General features: G+C 39.0%; 2 protein-coding genes across 13 annotated transcripts in view; both read right to left on the bottom strand.

The window, feature by feature from the left end:
* The window catches only part of LOC126834734 (serine/threonine-protein kinase mTOR), a 192,341-nt gene that overhangs the window by 44,480 nt on the left and 120,636 nt on the right, over nt 1-27,225 (bottom strand). The window lies entirely within an intron of this gene.
* LOC126834735 (ephrin type-B receptor 1-B) overlaps nt 1-27,225 on the bottom strand; it is a 102,969-nt gene that overhangs the window by 20,867 nt on the left and 54,877 nt on the right. For all 11 annotated transcript variants that reach the window (XM_050566879.1, XM_050566874.1, XM_050566873.1 and 8 more), the window contains 2 exons: nt 14,301-14,380; nt 124-409 (listed from right to left, as the gene is read on the bottom strand). In XM_050566879.1, the coding sequence (XP_050422836.1) occupies nt 124-409; nt 14,301-14,380 (366 nt within the window). The remainder of the gene's footprint in view (nt 1-123; nt 410-14,300; nt 14,381-27,225) is intronic.

Raw genomic sequence — 27,225 nt, 5'->3', positions numbered from 1 at the left:
ATTTTTACGGACATTGGTTTTTTCTCTGTAAGCACTTATTATAAATGAGAGCGGTATAAGTTTGTTTGTTTTTTCAATTACAAAAGCAAAATTGCGAAGTCTAGACTATAAAAATATACTGACCGACTGATTTGTAACTGTCCGGTTCCCAGGGCGGAGGTTCCCGGGTGGCCACGTCGAACTCGTAGTAAAGCAACGAGAAGGTCTCCTTGCACGACAGGGCGAAACCGGGAAACAGCGAACAGTCCCGTATGGTGAACTTGACTTCGATGTAGATGAGGTTGGCCAGACCGCGTTCGATGAACGGCGTCCATACCCAATTGTTGACGTTCTGTTTGGTCACGTCGCACACCACGTACGACCTCCAGTTGATGCCCTTTTCAAAGTTTATGTAGCTCTCCTCGACCCACTGCAAACGACATCATTATTAGAAACATAAGTATAGATATGTAGACGGAAAATTTAAATACTACCACGGGAGGAGTTAAAAGGCCGAATGAAAACGGCTCGAAGAGGACCGGGCGGATTTCCCCCGGGCTTTTACAATATTATTAACAAGGCTCTATTGTTGTGCCCGAGTGGGTGTGTGTGTGTGAGTATAGAGGAATTGTCGTCGGCCAGAACGAAATTTGTCGTTGCCGTCACCGTTTTGTCAATTGCACAATACATTTATATATATATATATACAGTAAATAAAAACCCCCATTGGGTTAATGATCCGGCGGCGACCCTCGGGGACCTCTGAAAACATTCCGAGCACGAACTTCCCTTCGCCCACCCCGGTCGGTCGTGTGCCCTATCCTGCGGGATGAGTCACGAGCCGCACACCGGCACCTTCAAAGGCTTGGGTAAATAGTACATAGTGTGTGTGTGTATAATGTATATATACACGAGCAATATATTCATTTGCTTTTGCAAGCACAGCGCGCATTGAATCATCATCCGCCGTTGAACCGTGAGCTAGGGTCCCGGCCGAAATCTCATCAACTGCAGGACCACCTCTGTGCCCTTTCCCCTTTTCTGTCCCTCTCGCACACATACTCTCTCCCTGTCTCTCTCTCGTTCGCAATTTATAAATTATATACACTTGTGTGTGGTGGGTATATACAGGCTAGTATTGTACGTGTCTCTGGCGATTCGTCTTGATCGGATTTCGTTGACGACGACCCACCGAAATTGCGGCACCAAAATTTACATAATACCGCGACGACAACCGCCAAGCAGTCGTTTCTCTCTGCGCCGAACATATACATAAGCCGGCCGAGAATAAATTATTGCGTCGTTCGTTGTGTAATATTATGCATACCAAATGTGTATTTAAAAAAAAAAAAAAAGGCATGCGCACTAAAAAGAGGGTACCGAACATACGCATAGAAGACACGGAAGTATTGTAAGTACAATAAACCGAAATTACCGTCGTACCTACACGATAAAAAATATCTATTGTATAATTCCAGTAGCAAAACCGAATGGGATAATTCAAACATACCATCGAGCCCGTCGGTCAATGAACATATTTTTCTAGGACGAGCGGTACTGCGCCATTGATGACTTTTACGCGCACAACAGGAACCCGGCTATTACAACACCCATGGGATAAAAATTAAGCGAGTGCGAGGCGACCTGGCATTTATACATGGTACTGGTCGTGCATATAATAGTGTAGTCATCATTAACACGCCGAAAACGCATTTTTCCCGTATATACACACACCCGGTGTGCTTAATGAGCCCCGAAATCTTCACATAATTTGGTACGTCATTACGGACAACGCGTTCGGTAGGAAAGAAGAAAAAAAAAGTACTATATAATAATATGTGAATAAAAGTAATAATAATAATACATAACGCGCTCAAGTAAATGTAAGAACACTATGTTGTTCGTTATAACGACAAAGAAGGCGAGGGGGTGTCGGGGAAGAATAAGACACCCGAAGCGCACCGGATAACCGCCCCGGCAAGAAGTATTTGTAGTCGTGTAATTTTTTTTTTTTTTTTATAAGACTCACTATTAAGCATTACCGAGAACATATAACTGTAATGTGTATTTAATTGCCCGGTCTCTTGCGGAGATGTTATTAAAGTGCCATTAATGGGGAGACTCCGATTGAGATGGACTAGAGAGAGAGGTGATGTAAGGCTACCTCCTTTTTTATTTTATATATATATATATGCATTTTTATCGTAAAAAGCGAACCCGGCGGTCGCGGTCGTCGTCTTCTCCTTCGTCCCCGTCTTAGTTAGGTCCCTCTCACTCGGGACAATTTGTAAACGTCATCCGGGATAATTACATTAACAACCGGTAGATTCAATTCTTTAATGGGGTAAAGAGAGAGAAAGGTTAATATAATACACAGGAGGTACTCTGTAAAAGTCGCCGACGCCGCCACACATAAGTAATAATATCCAAAAGGAGAAAAAACGACGACGGCAAGGTACATAGAGAAAAGGTGAATATGTTGTATACCTATATAGTATAAGGAAGGAAGTTAAGTAGCCGCACGGTGGTCAACAGAGGCCTGACGGAGAGCCGGCGACTGGGGAGAGGAAGGCCGGGGAAAAGGAGAAAAGACCGCGGTAGCCACTTGTCACATTATGCAAATGTCCACGTCAAAAGATTGCGGTTGCCCACAGTCGGTGGGTGTTTGTGTGTGTATATCTATACAATACTAGAACACGGTCTACTCAAAAGGTGACGCCGGTAAAATGCAATTTATTTCCCTTTAGAAGTCGCGCACAGCAGTGTAGATATGTCGTTGGATTTAAACTATTTACGGTAGAATATAATGTACTTATATACATATACATATACCTATGTACATGTACATATACCTTAGTCCCTAGTGTCTATATAATGCCGCCGCCATTTCTTTCCCGTTATACCGCCGTCAACTTTAACGTTTTCCGGAAAATTACGGAAACGTTTATTTTTTTTTTTTGTCCATAAAAAACACAACAAGTCGATACCGATCGCGACAGCTTCGGTGGGGGTTCTTTTATTGGATATCGACATTATAATAAACCGTCGACGCAGCCGCCGCCGCCACCGCAGAGGATATACATATAGCTGTTACATAAATATAGCCGGGACTTAGGGTCAGCAGACGAAACCCTACGACGGCGTCATCGGCGGTTATACGATACACCGAGACAAACGATATTACAGGCAAAACAATATAATACTATATATGTATATTATAAACAACATGTATATTCAACGCGTCGAGCTGTGTTTCCGACTTAAATAAAAAAATCTACTTAGGGAATGGACACCTACATATAAAATACAATTATTACAAATAATAACCATGGCCGGATGGAGAGTTGTCGCCACGAAGGGATGTTATAGGTGAGGTTAGACGTCAGTGTCAAACTATTGCCGGATCGTAAAAAAAAAAACAATAACTAGGCACTATAATAGTAAAATAACCCTTCAAGCCGAACACAAATACCACTGTTTATTATTAGTTTGTCTGTTGTGCAACTAAATTGTGTTGACACCAAATGGATAACATATAAAAAATGTACGAACAAAAAATAACGTGTACACATTAAACCTCCGTTTCATTTGATATAAATTCAAAAATATCAGAATATATATTTTTCTAAATTATTTCACAATACAACACACGAGACGAACGATTTTCCAGTCGACTTGAGTCGATATACACGCTTCGCCGGCAAGACCCGCGCGCCAGTATTTTCTATCGATTTATTTGCCCAAGTACAAAAATAGAAATACTACAACAACAACGAAACTTAATTAAAATCACACCCCAACGTTTTCGATTTAAATTCAAATCGGTCGCATGTTTTATTCACGCGGCTCAACCACAAGAGGCGTTTTCACCCCCAAGTTGAATATCGTTTTTTCGGTAAGGCTGTCGTCTGAATATCATATTGTGATTCGAGTCGACAATGTCGGCGTGTAATGTGAATGATAATATATTATCATCATTATCCATGATAATATATTATCATGGAAATAGACGGGACGCGTTATAGTGTGTAACTACTGCCGGTCAAGCTCTTCCTTTGTGAACGTCTATAGAAAAAAAAAATCGTTGAAACCAAAACATTATGAACGAGTATAGTCGAGGTTTGCGCGGTTCGTTCGGTGAATAATGCGATCCCGGGGCCAAAAAGCGTTCCGTCTCATTACCCAAAAGGCAAAAAAAAAAATAAATAAATAAAAATAAAAGCCGACAGCACCACCCTGTGTTGAACCAGTTGACTGATAGAGCACATAATATATATAAGCAAGCAAAGAAATACGAGCAGCAGTATATATATATATATAAATATATGTATATACGACTCTGACGAAATTCACAAGGGTCTACTTTAGACGGTGGAGGGGAGGGGGCGGAGTAAAAAGGGTGTTTCGCTCATTAGCCACTGCAGCAGCCCCAGGGAAACCAGATATACACAATCACCGGTCGTGACAATGACAAAAGATTAAAAAAAAAAAGAAATAAACTAGAAAGGGACGCAGAATGAAAGAGAAAAACTTGGCCGAAACGTTATTTCGCGCGCAAAATGTTCTCGAAGAGCACAACCCAACCGCCATCGCCGGGAGAGGATTAACCCAAACTTCCTTGTATGTATATGTATACACATCAAAAACAAGTTTATACCCCGAACCCGATTAATTATTGCTTGAAAGTTTATACGGGACACTAAGGTATTAAACGCTCGCAAGTACCGTTCCCCGACATCACACACTCTGTAGTCTGTACCGCTGTAATCCGAAACCCCGGCCATGGGTCAGCGAGCTTTCGGTCGATCCTTATTTATGACCCTGACTTTTTCACCCCCACCCTTAGGCTCATCTTCTAATACAGCGGTGCCGTTTTATCAGACCTAACCCCGTCACCTTGAACGCCGTACGTGCTGCTATCCATCCCCAAAAACTAGTCGCAAGTGCGCCACGAAAAAGTCAAAGAAAACGCAACCGATCCAATCATTGAACTATAGACGATGAAAATGATGCACGAGGGGCCGGCCTAAGATTTTGGGTAAAACGAATTAGAAAAAGGTACTGTTATCCCGCACACGTTGCTGCACCACGACTTTAGAGGCGATTGTGCGCATGTCTTTGGCGCGCAACTTTATTAATACTAAAAGTAATGGTACTTTTAAACCGCGATTGATCCTTTTCGACTGGAGGTATTCGGAATTAGTATTACTGTCCGTTTATACAACCAGAGAGTCGAAGAAAAGCGAAGCTGCAAATTCTGTGCATGTAGTTCGCATCAGTTTACCTTACATTCCGTCTAAACCGAAGACAAGCATGTGACAACAGCACAAAGTTCGGGTCTACCTAAGTCGCCTACCCTTATAATCCACGTACACTACAGTTCAAAAACGCTATAAATAAAAGGGCGTTTGATACAACCTTTGTTGACCAATTGCGATCCGCGCAGAGCCGGTCGACTGCACGTATTTAAGTGGGTTAGTAAAAGTTCACCGGCAGTTCTTAGGTGTCTATAAGTCTCCATTAAAAATATATTGGCCCTGCGGTCATTGGCGCATCTAGAAGGAAGGCTAGGGAAGTTCAGGATCACGAAAAAAAAAGTCAGCAACCAACCCCGGACATAGACCTCGAGTAACGATTTTGATTTTTGCCGTAATTCTTAGAGAGTTTAAAAAGGGTTTAAACTCCCCCCCCCCCTATAATTATGACAATCTAATATTGTTGTAAATATAAACATATATTATGCTTACGCGGTGGAAAGGACGCGTTTGAATTCCTCATACAATACATATACCCTAGGCGTGTTTTCGTTATTAATGAACTCCCTCGAGCCCGAAAAGGAGGGGGGGGGGTACGCCGAGTCACCAAAAAGGAACGACCGCGGCGGTCGTGTCTCACTCTGTACAGGTTTTTTCTTTTCGCATTTATTTTCTAGGTTCGTCCGCCGCACTTAAATCCTCAGGGAACACCACACGGCACGACCACACCACCTCTTCTGCTACTACTACCCACCCTTATGCTAGCTGCTGTTCAAAATTATATTCGAGCCGGAGTCTCGCGTGACGTTTTACCGGCACCATTTGCAAGTTGTCAAGTGGCGAAAAATTTTCGAAATCGCGCTACTTATAAACATCTCGTTACGTTCTCCGCCATTACCGCTGGCGCACACACACATACACAATACACTATATCCGTGCTAAGTAAATATATATGTATGTGCTACCCTTGTCAAGAACAACGTCTACTGACGCGAACGGGCTCGTTAATTTTGGATTTGCGTGCGCCGCCGATTTACTCTCATTTTTCATTTCTCCACCCAGTCGGGCGGCGACTCAGGGTTGTTTTATGTGCGTTTCATATTATAGTTTTGCTTTCGAACGACAGAATAAATCGCTGGCGAAATTAATGGAACGCCGATGCGGTTGCAAAAAAAGAAACATATAATATATACTAAAAAAACACCATGGCAGAATCAATCGTCGTACAACTTAGCTGCTGAGTACATAGATTAAATGTTGGCAGCATTTCTTTTATGTCGATAAGGTGGATTTTATAATAGTAAAACGAATTCGAGGACCGTTAAGCTATACGGTGATGAGTGTAGTGATTAGTTAAGTAAATCTAGTCCCTAAAATCTACAATTTTCATTCTGTATGACACGGGTTGATACGTCCGGTCGACTAACATTTTTCAAGCATATCAGTTTACAAGTCGAATCGTTACGGGGACTCTGTGGGCCTAGCCCTATAATGGTAATTCTCAATTATTCCAGTCGGTTCGAGTATGGAAAGAAAACAATTAAAAAAAACAACTTCTTACTATAATATACGTTTTGTATTATATAATGCGTACGGGGTCGAGCCCAGCTATCGAACGGGGGTCCTTCGGAAAGGATATACACACACACCGTACACAATAACCATAATATAATATAATATAATATTATTTTATTATTATGGACGCGGTGTGTGTAACACACGAGCTGCAGTGACGCGATGAAATCTCCTTCTCATCTCGGATCGCCTGTGAGCTATTGTGTTCGCCAATTGTTAGTGTATCAAGGAAATTTCCTGCGTTGTTCGTCGTATCGTGGGTGATGAGACCGCAGAGTCATTATAATAATCTGGCGGTGGTCATTTCTTCTTTTCCTTCTTCTGCTTCTACTTCTACCTTTCCACTTGCCCGGCGCGCATGGTGTTATTATTCGTCATTGTTGTGTCGTCGGTTCACACTCATATTCCGGCTACATCATATATATACTCCAACTTCCCTATAACATGCACACACGGTTCCTAATACGGACCACGCGTCATATACAGTGCACATAGGTGTGGCCCGTGAACTTATAATATACAGTTTGAAGAATGACGACGGTCGTTGAAGAGGATCGACCGTCGTACGATCTTCTTTCTCTTCGACCGGGCTGGAAAATGCAAGGCGACATTGTTGGATTTAATAAAAAAAAAAATGTAAGAAATAACGCTAATAATAATTGTTTCCCGTTTTTTTTTTTCATCGCCTCAAGAACAATATGGTTTCGCTGAACGAATTCTTCGCCGTGCGCGCTGCGGTGTGTGCGTGTGTGAACTCAAAGCAACGTGAAATGATCCAGAAAACCGCAAATCCTAATACCGAACACGCATAATATATCCTTTGTCTCGGCCCGTAGAGGATATAATATAGCTCTCATTTCTCTCTTTCTCGACCGCCATTGACCATAAAACCCGTCGCAATCCGACGATGGCCGACCGAAGTGCACAAGAACCTTTTCAATAAAATAAAAAAAAAACTCCCATACAAGCCGCAACAGCCGCCGCCTCTTTAATAATAACCGGAAACTCGTTGGAGTTGGAGTTTTCCAATTTACTACTACTCGCCGCCTCTTCGGTGTCGTGTCCCCGCAAAAACGTTTTTATTACTGCAGTAGTCTGCACCGAACATGATGACACATAAACCCAACCACAAGGTTTTTTTTTAACTTTATTTTTTTGACATCACAATGCGCGACGAGACAACCGCAAGACACGGGAATTAAACGCACATGTTAAAAACAACGGAACACTGCGAATGCAACGACCAATACAATACTATGTATAGATACGGCGGTATGATGCCACAATGTTGTCCCTGGGTATGTATATGTTATGAGAGATTGTATAGGTGCTTGGCTAAGACTTAAAATATGTTGACCGGTGTTCATGTCAGGTCTACGCCACAATATGATGAAATTTGCAAAATATTATTGTTATATCCAGTGGGATCAAGAACAATGTCCAACGCTGTTTGTGAGTGGTTGCTTGAATAATCAATAAACTCGAAATGTAGTATTATTATTTTATAGACATTGAACAAAAAGTAATTCGATTACGGGTTTGCTTACAAACGTCCGACCTAACGGCGTTCAGCCTTTGTATTTTATTTTTTCCATTCAAATTAAAACTTTTCCGATCGTGTAATTCCGAGATAAAAATAAATCAAGTCTTATTACAAATTGGATTTGTACTTTTCACCAAGTTCTTCTTCGCGAACTGCTTCGATATTATTTCTCTTATATTTTTAATCGAATTCTTCTCGTCAATCCCTTTTTGGCCTACATCTTACATTGTACTCGTTTTGTTTACATCCCCATAATAAATGCACTTTTTCGCAGGACCCTCCGGCGGCGACCCGCGCGGTTTTATTTAATTTCCACGCAAACAACAATTTTAGATTCTGAGATAAAAAAAAACAAAATATATTTTTTAAAAATGTTTTTTTCTTTCAAAAACGCGTCGGAGAAGTACACTACCGTAGTATAATACAAGTAAAGACGTATACCCGTCGTCGTCGTCGCCGCCGCCGCTGCCACCATCGCGCGATTTGTGTCTTGGGTGTGACCTGAACTTGTAACGGCAATAATTCACCGGATAATGGTATGTACATGTAAATTCGTAACGACAGAGAATACCACCGATGTCACCCCCTCGCCCTGCTCTTCTTCTTCTTCTCTTCTCCTCGAGTATTCCGTACGTACGTAAAGGTGTACATACATTCTACATATTAAATTGTATTATTATTTTCTTTTATTTTTAAAATGCGTACTCGCACACGGGGGGAAACACGCCAAAGAACAAGGCGGCGGCGACGGCGACAAAATGACACTGCACACGCTAACCGTATAGGCGTCGTGTGTTTGTGTGCGCGGTCGACCGAGTGAGTATTAAAATATTGCATGGAAAAACTACAACACGGTTGTGTATGCTAATTCGGAGCACACGCATTATTTCCGTTTTGTAATATCGGCTGCGCGGCGTTGTTGTTGTTGTACTATAAATGTCACTAGCCCTCATTTTAATAATTATTCGTGACCTTTATAATATGTACGCGAAGAACGTCGAGAATCGATTTTCGAAATGTCACTTACCTATACACCGAATCGAGTGTAATATTATTATCATCGCACACCACCACGGTCACTCGACCGAAATCAGAGTTGCTTTGAAAAAAAGATAGTACCAATAATCCTTGGGCATTTGTTGTCACTGATAATTTTTTTTAAATGATAATATTTAGCCAAAAACGTGGTTCTTTATCGGGTACCTATACCCAAAAACCCCCGGCTAATGTAAGAAATGAATTAAGTTTGAATTTGTATACTTTAATTGTTCTTTTGTTCATAAATGTGCGAAATTAATCATTTTATTTCTTGTGTTATTATTTTAATGTTTATAGCATATACTATTTAAAAATGTATATTTAACGTCTGTATGAAGTACTAGTGTTGTTTAATATTTATTAATCTATATAATTAATCCTGTTATTTTCTTATCGATTTAAATTAGTTAATTATATGAGCAATACATGCATCAAAGACCTCCTGTGTTCAAAGTATTCTTTTAAAAATAAAATAGATTTTTGACATAATATGTATCTAAAACAGCAGTCAGAAATAATAACATACTTGCGGAAAATTACGTTTCCATTTTTGACAAAATTTGTCCTAAAAACCTGACGTGAGTGAAACGGCCGACAAGATGGTCTTTTCACCTGCACACACGTTATGAATATAATATATTGTATTTTTAATTGTTATTATCGCGCGCAAGCTGTGTAAGTGTTTTATTTTTTTATTTGTTACAACTAAACCACGAGGGCGGGATGATGGTTCCGGCTAGTGCGCAAAGTGGCCCTCGTCAGGTCGCGCGTGGGTGACTTTTATGGTCCCCAATGAGAAAACGATAAATTTTACGATTACCCGTTGGAAATTAATAGATGGGATCGCGAACGAGACGTTAAAACGGGCGCAGGAGGTTTTATAGTCCAGTTTAATATAAAATACAACAACAATAATATGGTATTCAAAATTACATAAACTAACCACAACGTCGGACACACACTGTAAGTTAATCGTTAAAAATCAAAAATAAACGTTGCCAAAAATAACGAAACCTAAAAATGAAAATAAATCCAAATAAGGATTGATGTGGGACGAATGACTTTGGGTTGGCTTCAGCAGGCTGCCTTAATATCTATTCGAGTGCGCCCCATCAAAATAGATTATCGCGTGATTGGGTTAACAATGTAATATGCATTGTGCACATCATCCAGTACGGTTCATGACCCTCCTAGTCCGTGGTCAAAAGGTCAACACAATATTCTATGGGCATACCAAATGGTATTCGATAAATGATGATTGATCACTTAGGATGATGTGATAAGGACTACGATTAAAGGGCTCTATGCTCAGTAAAGGGCTTATAACCGGGACCTACAGGCCGTGCTAAAGCGCCAATAGTCTGCCCACGTCAACGCGGTTAAGTGACAATGTTATTATGTATAAATATTGTTTAATATATATTTATTATGCACATTGCAGCCGTGGTCGGCGTGGAAGCAGCAATATGGATTTCGATAACAACAGTAACCATAATGTAATATAATGTCTTTATTTTTATATAACGTTATAGGTTTTTTTTATTTTATTATAAAGAATATGGATTTTCATCTACCTCGCGTTCGCTACCAGGCGTTTGAACACATATTATCATAAAGATATCAGCCATTTATATTACAATTTAACGTTCAATTGCAGCCACCGCGCTGCTGCTAATGAGCGTCATTTCAAAGAGAGAAATATGTAAATAAAAAATTATAACGAGTGCTCGCCTCACACGTTCCATCCATGCAAAACACGTAAAATACATTATAATATATGAAATGTTTTGTAAACCGCCGGGGGTTAACTGCAATTTAAAATATCGCATTGTAATAACTGTCACCCGGCAAAGGTGATTGTGTATATTATAAGTCTGTAATTGACATTAGAATAATGCAATGCGCATCGACCGACCGGTGTCGACTGCATATACAGCGGTAATTGACGACTGTTATGCAAATGTATTTGTACCTACATACTATAGTCTATGTGTGTATGTAGGATGGATATTTACAATCGGCTGCCGCAGTTGGATTCGTTTCTGTGTGCACACGACGCATTATCGGCAATCCGTATGAACATTAATTATTATTCGTTGCCCGCTTTAAACGCCCAGACAAATTGTGTTTGTACACTGCAGAGACTACGGGTCTCTCATGGGACGTAAAGAGGATGTACCCACAACACAACACGGCCAAACGCGTATCCTGTCAATCGGGCCAAAGCGCAGAACCGATTTTGGGCGAACTCCGATTGTGCAAAGGTCAAGTGCAAATATGGGAAAGTTCTAGTTATTCATAATAATGATGGACAATAGGGGGGGAGACAAAATTCGATTACCATAGCGAGTATACTGTACATGAGTATAAATTATAAAACTACTTGGCACGCATATATATATCTGTGTTTTAAACTTTAGACCATACTAATAATCTGATAACCTGAAACTAAACGGTGTAAGGGACGATTTTTGATTATAGGAATTGGCCGAATTCCTTCTCACAACTGTAGGCTCGATCAACGCTTTTACATTAGCCATCCTCATTGGCAATTATGTCTCTAAGCATGACCTCTTTTTCGTTTTCATAAGTTGTGCCGTTACTGTTGCTCAATGTGTCCTTATATAATTACCCGCCTCGTTCGACTATTTCCTCGACTACTTATCGGAAACGGTTCGTACGATCTACACAAGGACAATGGGGACTAGTGACTAGTGTCTTTTCTTTTACTTTTTTTTTTATACACTATATACAGCAACAACACACATAGGAGCGACATAATGTTCTTTACTATTATTATCATCATTATTATTAGGGACACGATTACGGGCACGTCGTCGTCGCCAAAGACGTTTTTAATTGGACTGTTCGGTCACGCCCATCCCGTCGCCGCTGCCTCCGTCATCCCGTCGTCAACACACGTCCAGAAACAAAAAACAAAACACAATATACTTAGAAGAAAAAAAACCCTAATACAAGCAGGATCCTACGGCTTCTCCGGTCAACTCCGGTGTTTGCGCCATTTTACCGGATCGGGTTACTCGCGACGGCCACCACCCCGTGTCGTTTCGGTATTGTGCTCGCCTCCCCTTTCGGCGCACCTTGACGTGCCCCCTCAGACGCTTAAAAATAATTTACCTCCTCCTACCGGCATACATTACCACTCTGCCATTGGTCGCACACACGGTGTTGCAAACACGAGTTCCTTTATTATTTGTATATATATATATATTTTTTTTTTTATATGGGCGACCCACAAATGTTGCCTGGACAGAGAACAAGCAACACGATATACACAATGTGCACACGAAAAACTACAGACGACGCCGTACGTATAGCTTGAAGAAGGAAAGGGTCAAATTGAATTACACGTGAACGCTATGATATTATAATCCGATCTCGTGAGTGCGGGAAACGTCAAGTGGACTCGACGGACCGAAATCGAAGCCTTTCCGCTCGGTAAGCACGACAGTAACAAAAAAAAAAAAAACAACAAAAAACTGAAATTGTAAGGACTTGTCGTCCTGTGCGGCGTGAATAGGAGGAATTATGTTAATACGGACTTAAGCTCCGAGACTCGTTTAATACATAATATAATATACAATAAAACTATGTGTGCCACGGCCCACGACCACCGGGCGGCTGACAAACGCATAAAAAAGAAAATATTTTACACGATATCCAGATTATTATAAATAATATATTGGGAATCCCGTGGAGTTTTTGCAGTCCAAAACAACAGTTGTAAAATGAAAAATACAATATTACCGTCATCGTATTCAAATATATTAACAGGCGGCAAGTGTCAGGAGCGAGGGAGAGAGCTCATCCGCCAAATCTCCTTTAAATATTTCCCCCCAGTTTCTCTAATATTGAATTAGCAAATGTAAAACGGACATAAATAAAAAAAATTGAAGAAAAAGAAGATTACAAAAGATTAGGTTATTGATATTAAAATTCAAATTTTCAGCTCGGACAAACTTTGCTGTCGTCAGCCCTTTGCTAGTCAGAACCGCCAAAGAAGAAGATGTGTTTGCTAGATAATGTCAAAAACCGAGTAATTGTATTATGGCGGCGTCATGCGACAATTTCCGTTCGACATAAAACGTTTGTAGTCAAGTGTAATTAAAAAACCGTTATATTTGTTGTTTAAAAGTGTAAAAAAGGGGAATTTACAAAAGAAAAATAGCTATAATGCTTAAGCTCGGTGTAAATCGCAGAGGATAAAAGTAAAGAAATCTATAAGCCTCAAGTTGTTTTTGGGGGAGGAAATGGGATTAGATTCGATTCGCCAGTTTATTGCACCCGATGCGCGCGCACACTGTACACACACACACATTAAGGGCATACGGTTTTTCTTGGTAATATTACTGCGGGGAGCGTGATGGGTGATGGTAAAAGAAAATTGTATATACAGTATACACCAACGTCGTATGGCCCTACTTCCCCTCTTCTCTGGTACATCTCGAGATTTTCGGTGAATAGCAGTGCCAAAATCCATTAGGTCTCGCAAATAACAGTCGCCATAACAGTTTTAATCCGTTACATATGTCGTCAAAACGGCATTTTTATCGTCGAGCCCATAAAAAGAAATATCGGAAAACTGTGTGTGTATGTTGGTTATGTGTATTGTGTTTAGTGGACGGTCAACGACGGCCGAGTTCGGTCCATTTAACGTTTGGGAACACCAAATAACTTCCCCGGGTCGCCTTTTTATCGCGAACAAAATATATAGATTTTATCTAGCGGAAAAGAATGCGCTACGTAGAGAAGAAAATATTTATACAAAAATATATAAAACGTCAACATATTGTACAAAAACTATACATATTCTAAAGGGGGGACGGTAGAGAGAAGAAAAATATCATAAATATTATTATAAAAAAAAAAGAAAGAAAATCCACACTCACCCCTGCAGCATTGGCGTCCGGTCCGTAAGGATATGTCGTCCATCGTAAGCTGGGTTCGGTGGTGGTGTCCAAGAGAACGACTGTAACACAAAACAAAAACACACATTTAATACTAAGTATAATGTTATTAACACAATTAGACATTAGGAAATAATGCAGCAGTATAACACTCATAATTGGAAAACAAACTTAACCGTTGAGCTAGAAAATATTTAACAACAAATAAATGCTAAAACTGTGTACAAAAAATGAATATGAACAATATTTTTTTTAAGTTGAACGTTGACCAGAAGCGAACTGGTGAACAAATAACCGAAAGGCTTCTTTATTTTACTTTATAAAGGCTAACTGGTATTTATTATGTTTGGGCCCGTAAAACAGCGTTATTTTTTTTTATTTTTCTGGGGCACCGTTAAATTTACACATACTAGGGGACAGTGGCCTGTTCATTGATGAGCAAAGCAAAATAATAAAGATTTATGGTGGTTAGAAACATAATAACAATGACGCTTTATATATTACATTTTATAAGGACTCGAAATTATTCGATAATAAATAACAACCATACTTCAACTTGCAAGCGTGAATAAATTAGTTTTTATTCGAATAACTTTTAACTTGATTAAGTTACTTATTTCGTAGTTTTTTTTATTATCCATAAAAAGTAACTTTTATAATATTAACTGGAACTTTTTTCAATTATTATTTTTTAAACTTAAACTATAAACTAATTTAAAGTAGACACTTGCTCAGTGCTAGCGCCTACAATTGTGTTCTAAAAACACAATTTTGTAAGTGCAAACGGTAAGCGCGTGCAATTTTTTCGAACGGAAATTAATTAAAACGTAATTGCGTCACTCGTTTTTGATTAACAACAATTAACTACGACAGGAAGGTAAACGTGAAGCGTACTTAAGGGACTTCTCGCGGTTTCGGGTGTGTGTGTCCGGCATTTATAAACCTCTCAAGATGCCCAAAAAGGGGAAGGGTCGGCGGAGAGAAGGGGCTCTCGCGCGAGAGGTGAGAACATAAATTTAGCCGACACGGTCGTATAATAATATAATATACCGGCGAACCGGAGTTTCTCATTTGTTCAATTGACCACTACCCTCCCCAGTGCCCTCTCCTCCTCTCGGTGCCGTCCTTTTGCGTGTTAATACCCTCTTCTCGGTTCTCGTCGGACTATGTACACTCACACACACACAATGCTTTTGCGGCTGGTTCTCATCATGGCTCTGCCTGCTGTTGCACAGCTTATACATATATATATATATATGTGTATATATATATGTATATATAGTCAGCACTTTATTGGGTTTTTGTATATATATATATATATATTATATACTTGGACACGGAAAAAGGGATGACGCGTAATCTGTTTACTCGGACCGCGCGCCTTGTCTAGGGCGCAATGCCATTTATATTAATTAAATTCCCACGGGCCAAAACCAATATTGTATATGTGTTAGCGAGCGACGCGTTATTTCTTTTGGCCGCGCTAAGCCGGAGAGAGAGAGAGAGAGAGAAAATCGACTTTTAATACCCTTATTACACACATATATCTATATATATATATATTGTATCGAAGCCTTTAATGAAGTTGTACGCCGCTAGCACTGCGTGTAATTAGTCTGTATACACACACACATACATACACGACCAACCCTCGGCGTTTCTCCAAGACTTACTAACAGGCGTCTCGCACGCGAATCGACCATAAAATAAATATATATTAAAAAAAAAACAACAACAATATACCGTGAAGACCAACGCCGTCGTGGGGAGAGGGTTGTTCCGGAAAAACCGCTCCGGGTCTTGTCCGAAATGACTCAATAACGTTATTACAATATATAGTCTGTCGCGACCAAAAGTAATTTCGGAATGGACGCACTGTTGGAGGAGGGGGGTTGATTTTTGAGTACGGACAACGCCCCCCCCTGCTCTTGGTACACTGCTGCATACGTCTTGTCCGGTCCCGCTCGCGATTATTATATTAGTTTATCGTTTCCGGCAATTTGTGTTCGTGAACACCAAACGGAAAGTAATATACATTCTCTATTAGTAGTAGTAATAAAAAAAATATATTAAAAAAATAATACAATGTTCGCATATTCAAGCATGCAGCCCTATATCGTTGCACTGCGACTATTATTCTAATCTTTTGACCATATAACGACTTCCCTTATGAATAATAATTATTCAAACACGCTTATTGGACGTGCATAAAGGACCGTGTTGTAGCGCAATGCTGCAATTAGCTATCAAATGTGAATGGACTTGAAACCGAGCAATAACAATTAGGTATTAATGAGAGGTTATCAATTTGGATTTTTAAAACGTTTTGCCTCCCTTGTATATTATTATGAACTAACAAATGCATCATCCTGAATACAGCGCTGGGCTTAAGACAAATGGATTATTATGTCCCGTTGAAATTGTGGTAATTTTCTTAAACACACTATATAGACGTTTTACGAGGGTATAGGTATACGTTTATAAAAATTGTAACGTTTACTAAAAGTGAATGATTAATTTAAAAAAAAAATAGGCAATCCGACTCTAACGTGTACCGATCTTAAAAAAGGCATAAAAGATGTATTATTATATTCTTGTAACCGGAAGTCATCATCCGCCGACCACCTCGATTAACTATTTAAAAAAAAAAGCATATAAAAACGTTAAATGCAACAGTAAACGGTACTCGCGGGGTATATAAAACGGGTGCGGGCACAAGTATACATAATATCATATCATTGTGTATATCTACACACCGAGTCCATCGCTTTGAGAGGGCGAACACATGCGTGTTTGTGTTTTTTATTGCCGACATGACGTTTGAATATATTATATATGGTATCATCTTCAAAGCAAACGCGTAACTTAATTAAATTGGCGTAACCCGCAATTACCACGCGAATATTATCTTGTATTAATATTATAATTTGTTATAGCTATACACACCGGCCGCAATTTTTATTACACTCCATATTAAATACACAAACAGGATTATAAAATTATTATCATACACACCGCGTAGACGAGCCGGCCGTCCAGAATATCTTCCAGTAGGGTGGATGTTTTTTTGTCCCTATTATTTTTTATTGTCTGTAGTAACATCCTCTCGCGGTCGACAGTCGGTGTTCGTGTGTAATAATAGCAAGATGTATCACACACAAACCGAATACTGGCAAAGGGCTAGTCCCGACGTTAAAAAAAAAAACGCTCCGCAGCGTACATATCCGGTTCTTTTTCTTTCTTTTTTATTGGCCACAGCGTGCAAGAAAGACGCAAGTCGCTGTGAGCGAAACGGGGTGGGTGGAGAGGGGAGGATTAATTTTGCGGGCGGACTTCAAAAGATGACGGCGCGTTAAAAAGCTCTCTCGAGACACACAACGGACCGGGGCGCGGGGGAGAAGAAGTTAACCTCGGCCCCGGCAAGCGGAGGGGAAGGTATGATTACGTCGGCTCGCCGAGGTGTTTTCTACGGGCCGTGACGAATTTTTACTGCGGCCTTTGCCCGGGGACCAATTATACAATTTGATCCCTTCCGGCGTGAGAGGTCGACGGGTAACAAAAAAAAAAAACCATCTAAAAACAAAAGCCCATAAACTTATAAAGCGCCGGTGCTCGCGCTTAACTCGGGTCCCGCCACTAATTTCATCGTCTCGAGGGGAAGGCGACCGTGTACTGCGACGGCGAGGGAGGGCAAGTCATAAAAAAAATAGCCGTGGTTGGTTTTCGAATTTCACGGGTCGCTTGCTGCGGTGCGGGCGGCAAAACGTTTAAAAACGTACGGGAGAGATAAAAAAAAAAAATTTAAATGAGGGCACGAGTCATCCGATCAATCTCTTTGAAACGTGTTGGGCCACAGAATAATTTACATGACGTACTAAACCACATTTGATAGGTATACAGGGTGTTCCGGCACTCAAAACAATAAAAAAAAAATGCCCTGCAAACGTTGCGGACGGCACAAACAAAATTCCATTGTATTTTAGAACCCACATTAAATAAAACTTAGGGCCTGTGGCCCTTTGAAAAGCTTAATCCGACCGTGTGTAGGTTCTTGTATAAAAAAATATTTATTTTATGTAAAATAATATATTAACGATAAAATATAATACGTTTTCCATTGTAATTTGTCAATCCTTTAATTGTAAATACATATATATATATGCATATATAACAAAGGCGAAGAAAAGGATTTTTTTGTGTTGCTGTTTAATCCGAAAACACCCTGTACTCGGTAGTTAATGCAGAAACCGTGTTACACAAAATACGACGGATATAAAAAAAAAAAAACAAACACAATAATAATAGTACTAAAATATAATTAAACAGACAACGCGAGATAACTGCAGTGGGGCTTTAGAGTATACATAGGCCATTTTTTTATTGCGACTCCGAGGTGTACGTTTTTATTACAGCCGACCCGATGATAAAACGTGCGACGAAGGGGAGGGGGGGGTGAGAAGGAATGTAACTTCGGATTAAATAAATTATTTTTCGCCAATTTCTTTTTCTGCTCGCGGTTTATAAGTGTGTAGTAGTGTACTGGAAAAAGTCAAATCGTAAAAACGTTGGCGGCCGGTCAGGAAGACGATATAAAACAGACGCTACGTAGAGTCTCCTTCACTCTCTTTCCGTTTTTATTATCCACCAGAGAAACCACACGGGCAAAACAACCTCATCATAGAGTTCACCGAGTAACCCCCCCCCCCATCCATCCAACCGGACCGGCCGGAAACCGTGGCGGCCCGACACTGGCGAATCGTTAAATATATGAAAAACAAATACACTATATACTATTATATAAAACAATGAGGATTGTTATTATATTATTATATTATTTCACTAGGCCCGAAATATTTGTCGGTCGTCGACGCGTTTGGTTAGACAAAAAGTTCCATCGTCTTACACACACGACCCGGTTTTAGGTGTATATAGTACAAGTTAGATATAATATAATGCACGGGAGACAAAAGAGCATACTGAAAATCACGTGCCGCATAAAAGAATGGGCGACGATCGTATAGCCTTCGAGCAAAATCTATACACAATATGTGTACAGTGTACACGCTATATCATACATGTTATCATATAATAATAAGCGTAATACTTAAAAATAATAATTGAAAAAAAAAATGAACGTGTGCACGCATATTATAGATAAAAAATATACAATAAAACCAAAAAAAACTACCGAGGTGTTCAGAGTGATTAATAGATGTATTGTATTGTGTATTCCCGATTTGCGGACAAGCGAACATCTTATGTTTTTATAATATGACCGTAGAGTTGAAATTTAACTTGAACCAGGACAGGAGTAATCGAGAGAGTCAGGGCCATGGATCAAGAGTCAGTACAAAATACTGTACCCCTAGTCGCGGTTGTTTATAATAAAAATAGAAATAGTTTCTAATTTTTTAACATTATTAAACATTCACTCGAGTTAAATATATGCGACTTAAGTGTAAAGCAAAATAAATACAGTATGGGTAAGGCTAATAATTAAGTGTATTAATTGTTTTTAAAATATTGCAGGCTTTCCGGTTAATGGACCAGAGGAGTTCAGACAATTATTCCAAAGAAGAGGATGATTATTTTCCGAAAGTCATTAAATGAAATCAACATCAAGCGACGGCGAGGAAATATTAACAAAAGTACAATTTTCCACGGAACGAGGATTGAATCGACGACAAACGTGTATTGTTAAACACTCACAAAAGTATGGAACAAGTCGGGACGCGGAGAAATAGAAAAAACTTCAGCAGATTTGTTTGTCAAGTATATTATAACAACACCTAGAACAGCGGTGAACGCCAGCAGCAGCAGCAACAACAACAACAACAATAGGCGGTAGGTGGATCGATCGGCAAGGACATGGAGCAGAGGAGAGACCCTGTAAGTTCCTGTGGGAAGGCGGTACAACAAATGTGTCTCCCTGGGGAAAACCGTCTCAATGCTGCTTACCGGGACGAGGAGCGGCTGCTCCTCTTTCGGACACGTCTGCTTCTGTGTACGACTACGAAGAGGGGAAATTATTTTAAAGTAAACAGGTACGACAAAAAAAAAAGTTTCCCGCTGGTATTTATTTTTATTGTGTTATTGTCGGACAATATACAAAATATATTGCAATAAAAGTAACCTTTATTATTTTGAATGCATAGAATTTGTGTATTAAGTTTGTATTTGAAACGTCCAAACCTTGTAAAAAAAATACTAGGTATTTTGGCATTCGGGAATTGAAAAAATAAAGCATAAAGCTTGTAATACATTTATTACAAATAAAAGGCAACAACAGGAATAATAGTAGGTACAAAAAAATAAATGTTTTACGAACGAAGAAACGGCAAAACAAATTGCATACGTCTTAAACACTCAACGCTCTTGATTCTTTTATGTTAAATATGTTCTTTATTCATAGTTAAAAACATATAATGTAATAAAACACATCTTGTAAAGGGTTGGATACGACAAAAAAATGTTACACTATTGCGAATGTTTTTTTTTCAAAAAGCAGCTCTCATCGATTGTGTTGAGCTGGGGAGACTCCCAATGGAATATTTTAGAACACGGTACGAAGAGGCCTCTAAGGTTTAACTGGATACATAATTTTTAGTAGAGTAAAATCGAAAAACCCCATAGTAAAGCTTTTTTTTTTCAATATACTATTTCAAAGGATGCAACTGACGAGGCTTGTCGACCGCGTACAGTGCATTTGATAAACCGCTTCTCTCCGCAAGTGTATTATACCTACTACAAAGCAACACTCGAGATTCGTATCGATTTACAACGCTTCTTTTATAGAACGTGATGGGGAAAAAAAAATTGTCATTTGAAATTACTCCGTGTAAAACAACCTCAACCGCTAAAAAGAGCCAACAATTTCCCGCGGCTATAAAATCGTGTAATCAAGTTTGCCCTCTATCATCCTTGCCCAAGATAACCTAACCTAGTACAGAAAACTTTTGTTTCCAAACGACAGCCGATTACAGTATAATATTTAATGTTGTTCGTGTGTTTCAGAGTTAGAACCGACATTGCTCATGTGGTTTTTGTATTACATTATCACAAGAGAATGGAGTCCTCCATCCGGCATCTTATTAACGTTTTTGGTATTGCCGTTAAAACGTCCAGACGACCGAAATGTATGTACATAAGATTATATTGGACTAGTTTCAAAAACGACTGGACGGGGCTATATACTTTTATATGTCTCCGGCGGTATAAAAAATACAAGCCAGTTCATTGGAAGCGTTCCCTAAAACGAAAAATAAGGGCAAACACGTTAAGAACATATAAAATCGCAGTAATTTCCACGAAACCCCGTCTGTAAGATAACGTTGTATCGTCGCGCATCAAATTGCATGTGCTTTTCGGATTTGCACGCGTTAATAAAAAAAAAATCTGCTATTTACGACGACCGACGGCTATTTTCAATTTTTATTAGTTAATATTTAAAAAAAAAATATATATATATATACATATACAAAAAAAACTTAATCATAAAACGGTTGTTTGGCGTACGCGAATAATAAAACGGCGGTACTAATCAAATCGTTTGCAACGTTTTATCACCTCGCCGGTATTATATTATTATATGTAGGTATAGGTTAATTATATAAGAAAATACACACATAAATATGCGTCAAACGACCGATGCATGTTTTATCGGTATTAACAAATAACATGTAATAATAATAATATTTGTTATTAATTACACATAATATATTTGTACTCGACGCGGCTATGATACAATATGCTATTAACAAGTTAACTCAAATGTTGAAGAAGAATGGACCGAAAGTCAATCTGTCAACACAACAGCCATGCCCTTTGCAGCCTGCCAGTGGAACGAACTTACAAAATTGCAAGTACAAATTTTGTATACAGTAAAAAAAGCGAACGTATTAAAATTTTAATGAAATCGTGTAATATTAATGATGCGCGTTCGTTTGTAAATGCAATTTTTAAACAAATACACAGAAATTGTTGAGGTTAACTCTGTGAAAAATTGTTTATCCCGTTCATTGACAATTATATCCCCACCAGTTCTGACGGTAGAAACGGTCGATAATTAACCGGGTTATTTTAAGCGGTGCGCAAATTGCAAACTACTCTACACTAGAGAACTATGATGACGGATCGTACATAACGTTAAGAGGATCCATACGCGTTTGTACATTATGTAACATAGGAACGTCCAATTATTATAGTTGTGGTCAACACAACTGACAACTCACACTCCGACACACATTACACACACCACTTGTATATTGTAGTAGTATTCGGCTACCACCAAATTGGGCCCTGCGCTGGCAATTGATATCGCACCGTGACCGACACTTATACATAACATATAATAATAATAACCTCCATGTGATGCGGTATAAGCACAATGCACGAGTTAGCTGGTGCACTGCTGCTGCACCTGACCGCCAATCATACACGTACACTCCGGAAATGCATGCTATCAAACGTTGCATTATGATATAATCATTATTGTATAGATAATAACAGATATACTCTGTATGATCCGCTGGAAAAGGGTCCCAGAAAAATTGTAAAGCAGTTATACTTTCTAGAGGTTAATCCCGAGTAGTAGATTGAATTTTGTTTCTAGGGTCTACTAAATGGGCCAATGTCGATTTCTGTGACAGTAGATGAAATTAAACCACGTTTACTACAAATCAATTTATTAATATAAACAATAATAAATTATTAGAAGCATACTGAATGATAAAATATCACAAGAAAATTAATTAAATTAATTGAAAAAAGGATAAAAAGTAACATTATATAATGCTTATTACATAATATTGAAAACAAAACATTTCAAAATTTGCGTTTTAGACTTTATTTGTATTTGTTTTTATATTGTCCTACCTATTAGACAACATATTATTATGTGTGTTTGTCTTGTGGTTAAAGTCGGTACTTTTATTTTTAAGCACAGTATAAAGTACACATTGTGAGCTCTTATTCGAGAATTCAAAATTGTTTTTGTTACCGAATCATTATTATTGGATTATTTTCCTAGGTCTGTTTTTCTAAGGTCAATATTTCGTCCAATGATCATCGCGCAAGATAGAAAACATCCAATGTGTTCCGACTTTGTCCGCCCATTAGAGTGTGCGCTTTACAGCTTAACGCGGTTATGTTTTTTTCCGTGAAGTGTGGTGACGACAAAGAAATGGTAGAAAAAAGTAATAAATAATTATTAACACGAATCGGGCACGTTTTAACTTATATATATAAATATATACTCGGATTTATAACGCGCCTGGACTGAAAGAAGATAATCGTCGCGTGGGCGCGAATGTGTTTCTTTTTATTATTATTATGATTATTTATGCCGGCGTATACGTCTTATAGGTGTCTGGGCCGAGTATTTTTCCTTTAATGAAATGTGACATGTTTACGGCGTGTCGCGCTAGACACACGACCGGAACACGCCGCGCCGTTGTGTTCTAAAGCCGGACAGATTGTCCTTCTTCACCCCTTTCTCCCATCGATCTCTCTCCCTTCCAACGCGGCTACATAATAATAATATAATGTTATTACATGTACGTAAATGTATATATATATATATCGTGTGTGTCTGTGTGTGTGTACCCATCTCGGCGACGCGCGTTCAAATGATTATGTGCGCCTCATCTCATTAGGTATTCCGCTAGCACGCCGCATAATTACGTAGGCAACACACAGTTGACCGATCAATTCGTGTTGTCGTTTAACTCGGTTAGGTTAGGTATATGTGTGTGTGTCTGTTAGGTATCGAGTCGAAGGCAAAAACCTACACGGTGATTACCGCGCGGATCGATATAATATAATATTATAATGGACCAACGGCAGAGTAATAGATATTATACAGGTATATTATTATTGTTTATTGTACATCGTCCTGAGACCTGAACCGGCCGACGCGGACTGTTTGGAAAACCGCTAGATGAGAAATATTATCATCGGACTAGGCACAGATTAACGCGCGCTGCGCTGGTGGCAGACCATGCAGGAGTTTCACTAGGCACTTTTCCTCCAGGAAAAAAAAAGACAAAACATAGGGATCTCCTCGAGCCCGTGCAACGATTTATAGAAAGTGACGTTTGAATGTTCAAATGAAATGTGAAAATTATATTATTGTAATCCCATTAAATATATATTCCAATATATAGCAAGAAAACAGTCTTAATTAAAATGTTTTTTACGCCATTTTAATATTATCAATATTTTATGATTTTTTCCTTTTTACAATTTTTAACGAAAGTACCTATCTTATACTCGAATGTGACTTTTTTAGCACCAATTTAGTCCTTTAGGCTCGCACTTGGTAAAATGTCGCACAGGCAATAATTGCCCCATCAGTATATCAAGCCAACGCGCAAATGCGGTTGTTAGTATCCGCGTAAAATAATCCACTTTCGTTTCCTTTTATCAAGGCTCAGTCGGTCGATGGCATATCCGAGTGTACGGTGTTTATGGGAATACCGATCAAGGCGATTATCGCGGACCAGCTATACAAAGAATACGATTTAAAAACAACAAGGCAATAAAAAATAGCGGTTGTTAATGTATACTATTATTATTGTGTGATTTAATAAGACCCGTGTATTTGGCAAACTATAAATTGAATATCCTACTCTAACGCGTCTCTTCAGCCTCCGCCCACACACTGCAACGTATGATGGTAGTCTACGAACAGGTTCTCTGTCGATCTTCCTATACCCAATCTCGACCGGCCGACAACCTCCGTTAACCAAAATAAAATTACTTTTAGAAGAAAAAAAAATGTACACATAATATTATATACACCACGACGCGCACCAGCTATGTCCATTCGGTGCCCGCGGTTATCATATTATAATATACGTGTTGCTGTAATCGAGCTTTGTAATGTTTATTCAATTTTTTTTATATTAATTATCGATACCCTATATATATATGCAATATAATATGTTTGTGCGTTAAACGTTTTTCGGAAATCCGTTGACACGTTGTTATTATAATATAATATATGTATACTACCGCTGCACGTGCTTCTAAGGGGGGCGGGGTCGTGGGTGTATAATCGGGCCAGAAGTTGCTGAACTTGACCTGGACGGATCTTGGAAGAAGAACACACACACACACACACGGCAGCTGTGTGGTATATTTTGTCAAACGGACAGCGAAGCGAGGAGCCGTCGAGTCAAGGGGAAGAGCGGCGGCCGGGGAGAACACTGGAAGTCCCGTGGGAAATGATTGCAACGCGAGTGACGAAAATACTGCGACTAATAATATTAATTAAGCAATTTATATTCAAAGGGGACTCGCCGGCGAATCCGTTTAAATGTTAATACAATGATAACTGTATATATAAGAAGAGGAAAAAAAACCGTGCGACGGAGAAAATCCTCCCTCCGGTGGACTTATTAACACCGTCGCCACTCGGGCGGGCATTTCGTCGAAGAGTTAATACTCTTCTCTCGACTGTTGTTTTTTTTTTCACTACCCCCAAACGAATTATTACCTGCGACTCGCAGCGCCCTATTCTATCCGCCCGTCACCTCCTCGGTGATATGCGAGGTGTGTCTTAGGGTCGTGTCGCCTCTGAAACACCGGCACTGTCTGGTCACTCCATTTTGCGTTTAATCCGACGGTAACATTTCTACACACTTGGAGAATGCCTCAAAAATTGATACCAACAAAAGCTATGTAAGTCGTTTTTTTTTCAGCCTTTTTATTGTACAAGTAAGAAAGTCTTGCATGGCGACAACGAAAACGGACAGATCCATGGAAAACTGATTGCCAATAACGGTCAATCGACAAAAACTGTAATTTGTATTCGAAGAAGTAGTTAATAGAATTTTATATAATTATAAATTACAACAATGATATCAGGTTGACTGTTGAGCACCGTAAAGGTGACAATGTTTTTTGTACATTTTTAAGTGTATAGTAGTATTACAAATTGTATTTATTTTCTTTTTTTGAAACTTTGGGTAATGATGGGCCCCCTAGCCAAGGACTCGTGGTAATTGCACACATCGTACACTTGTGTCATACACGTGTATGTCACTGTTAAGTGTAACCGACAAAAGTGTCTTATTAATAGCGATAATATCAATTTTTGAAAGAAAGAAAAATAATAACTTACGCCACTTCACTTTTGAAGATACTTTCGACGGGCTCATATATAATGAATACTTTCAAGACGTATATTAAATGCCTTAAGTACCAATGGTACTTAATAATATACTACTAGTAATAGCTATAACAAATAAATCCTGTTCGAATCGATAAGATCTCAAAAAAATTAATAATAATATAATACCTAATAAATAATTATGAAACATTTTGAAAACCAAAGGACATAGTTTTTTTTAATTATTTTATTTCTGAGTTTTTCTTTTTGTTTTTACCGTGATTTACACACAGAAAGAAAATTGTCTCAAATCCTTCGACGTCGCCCGAATGAATAACCGTCCCCATAGATATACACACACAGTAATAATAATAGTATAATGATAATGGAATACCGGTAGAGTTCAAAAAACATCATGTCGGCGTGGACTCCGGTGGTAATGGGAAAAAAGTATACCTATTATATATATTGTACATTAAGAAAAATGTGCGCGGTCATCGGTTGGAGTTGCTTCGATGCCCGGCGTGTCGTCGTACATAATAATGGGCCGACAAAATATTATTATCATTATCATCATCATCCGTGTTTTCCTTTTGGGTATTTGCGTAGCCCTCGAAACCAGTTAGCCGTGCACTTATACACACACACACAAATAACGTACCTTGTCCAAATAATAATCTCAAAAAAAAAAACCTAAGGGCGGCATACCCATGTAGCACCGGGGTAATAATCATTGCTGTCATTGCTCAGTGTTTGCCGACTACATATTATATTATAATAACATGTATAACGCGG

The sequence above is a fragment of the Adelges cooleyi genome, unplaced genomic scaffold, assembly GCF_023614345.1.
Source record: "Adelges cooleyi isolate 19-005CV unplaced genomic scaffold, UGA_ACOO_1.1 ACOO_flye_CR_arks_rails_tigmint_CR_PRNA_21, whole genome shotgun sequence".
Lineage (NCBI taxonomy): Eukaryota > Metazoa > Arthropoda > Insecta > Hemiptera > Adelgidae > Adelges > Adelges cooleyi.
This window is presented reverse-complemented; position numbering and strand designations above follow the sequence as displayed.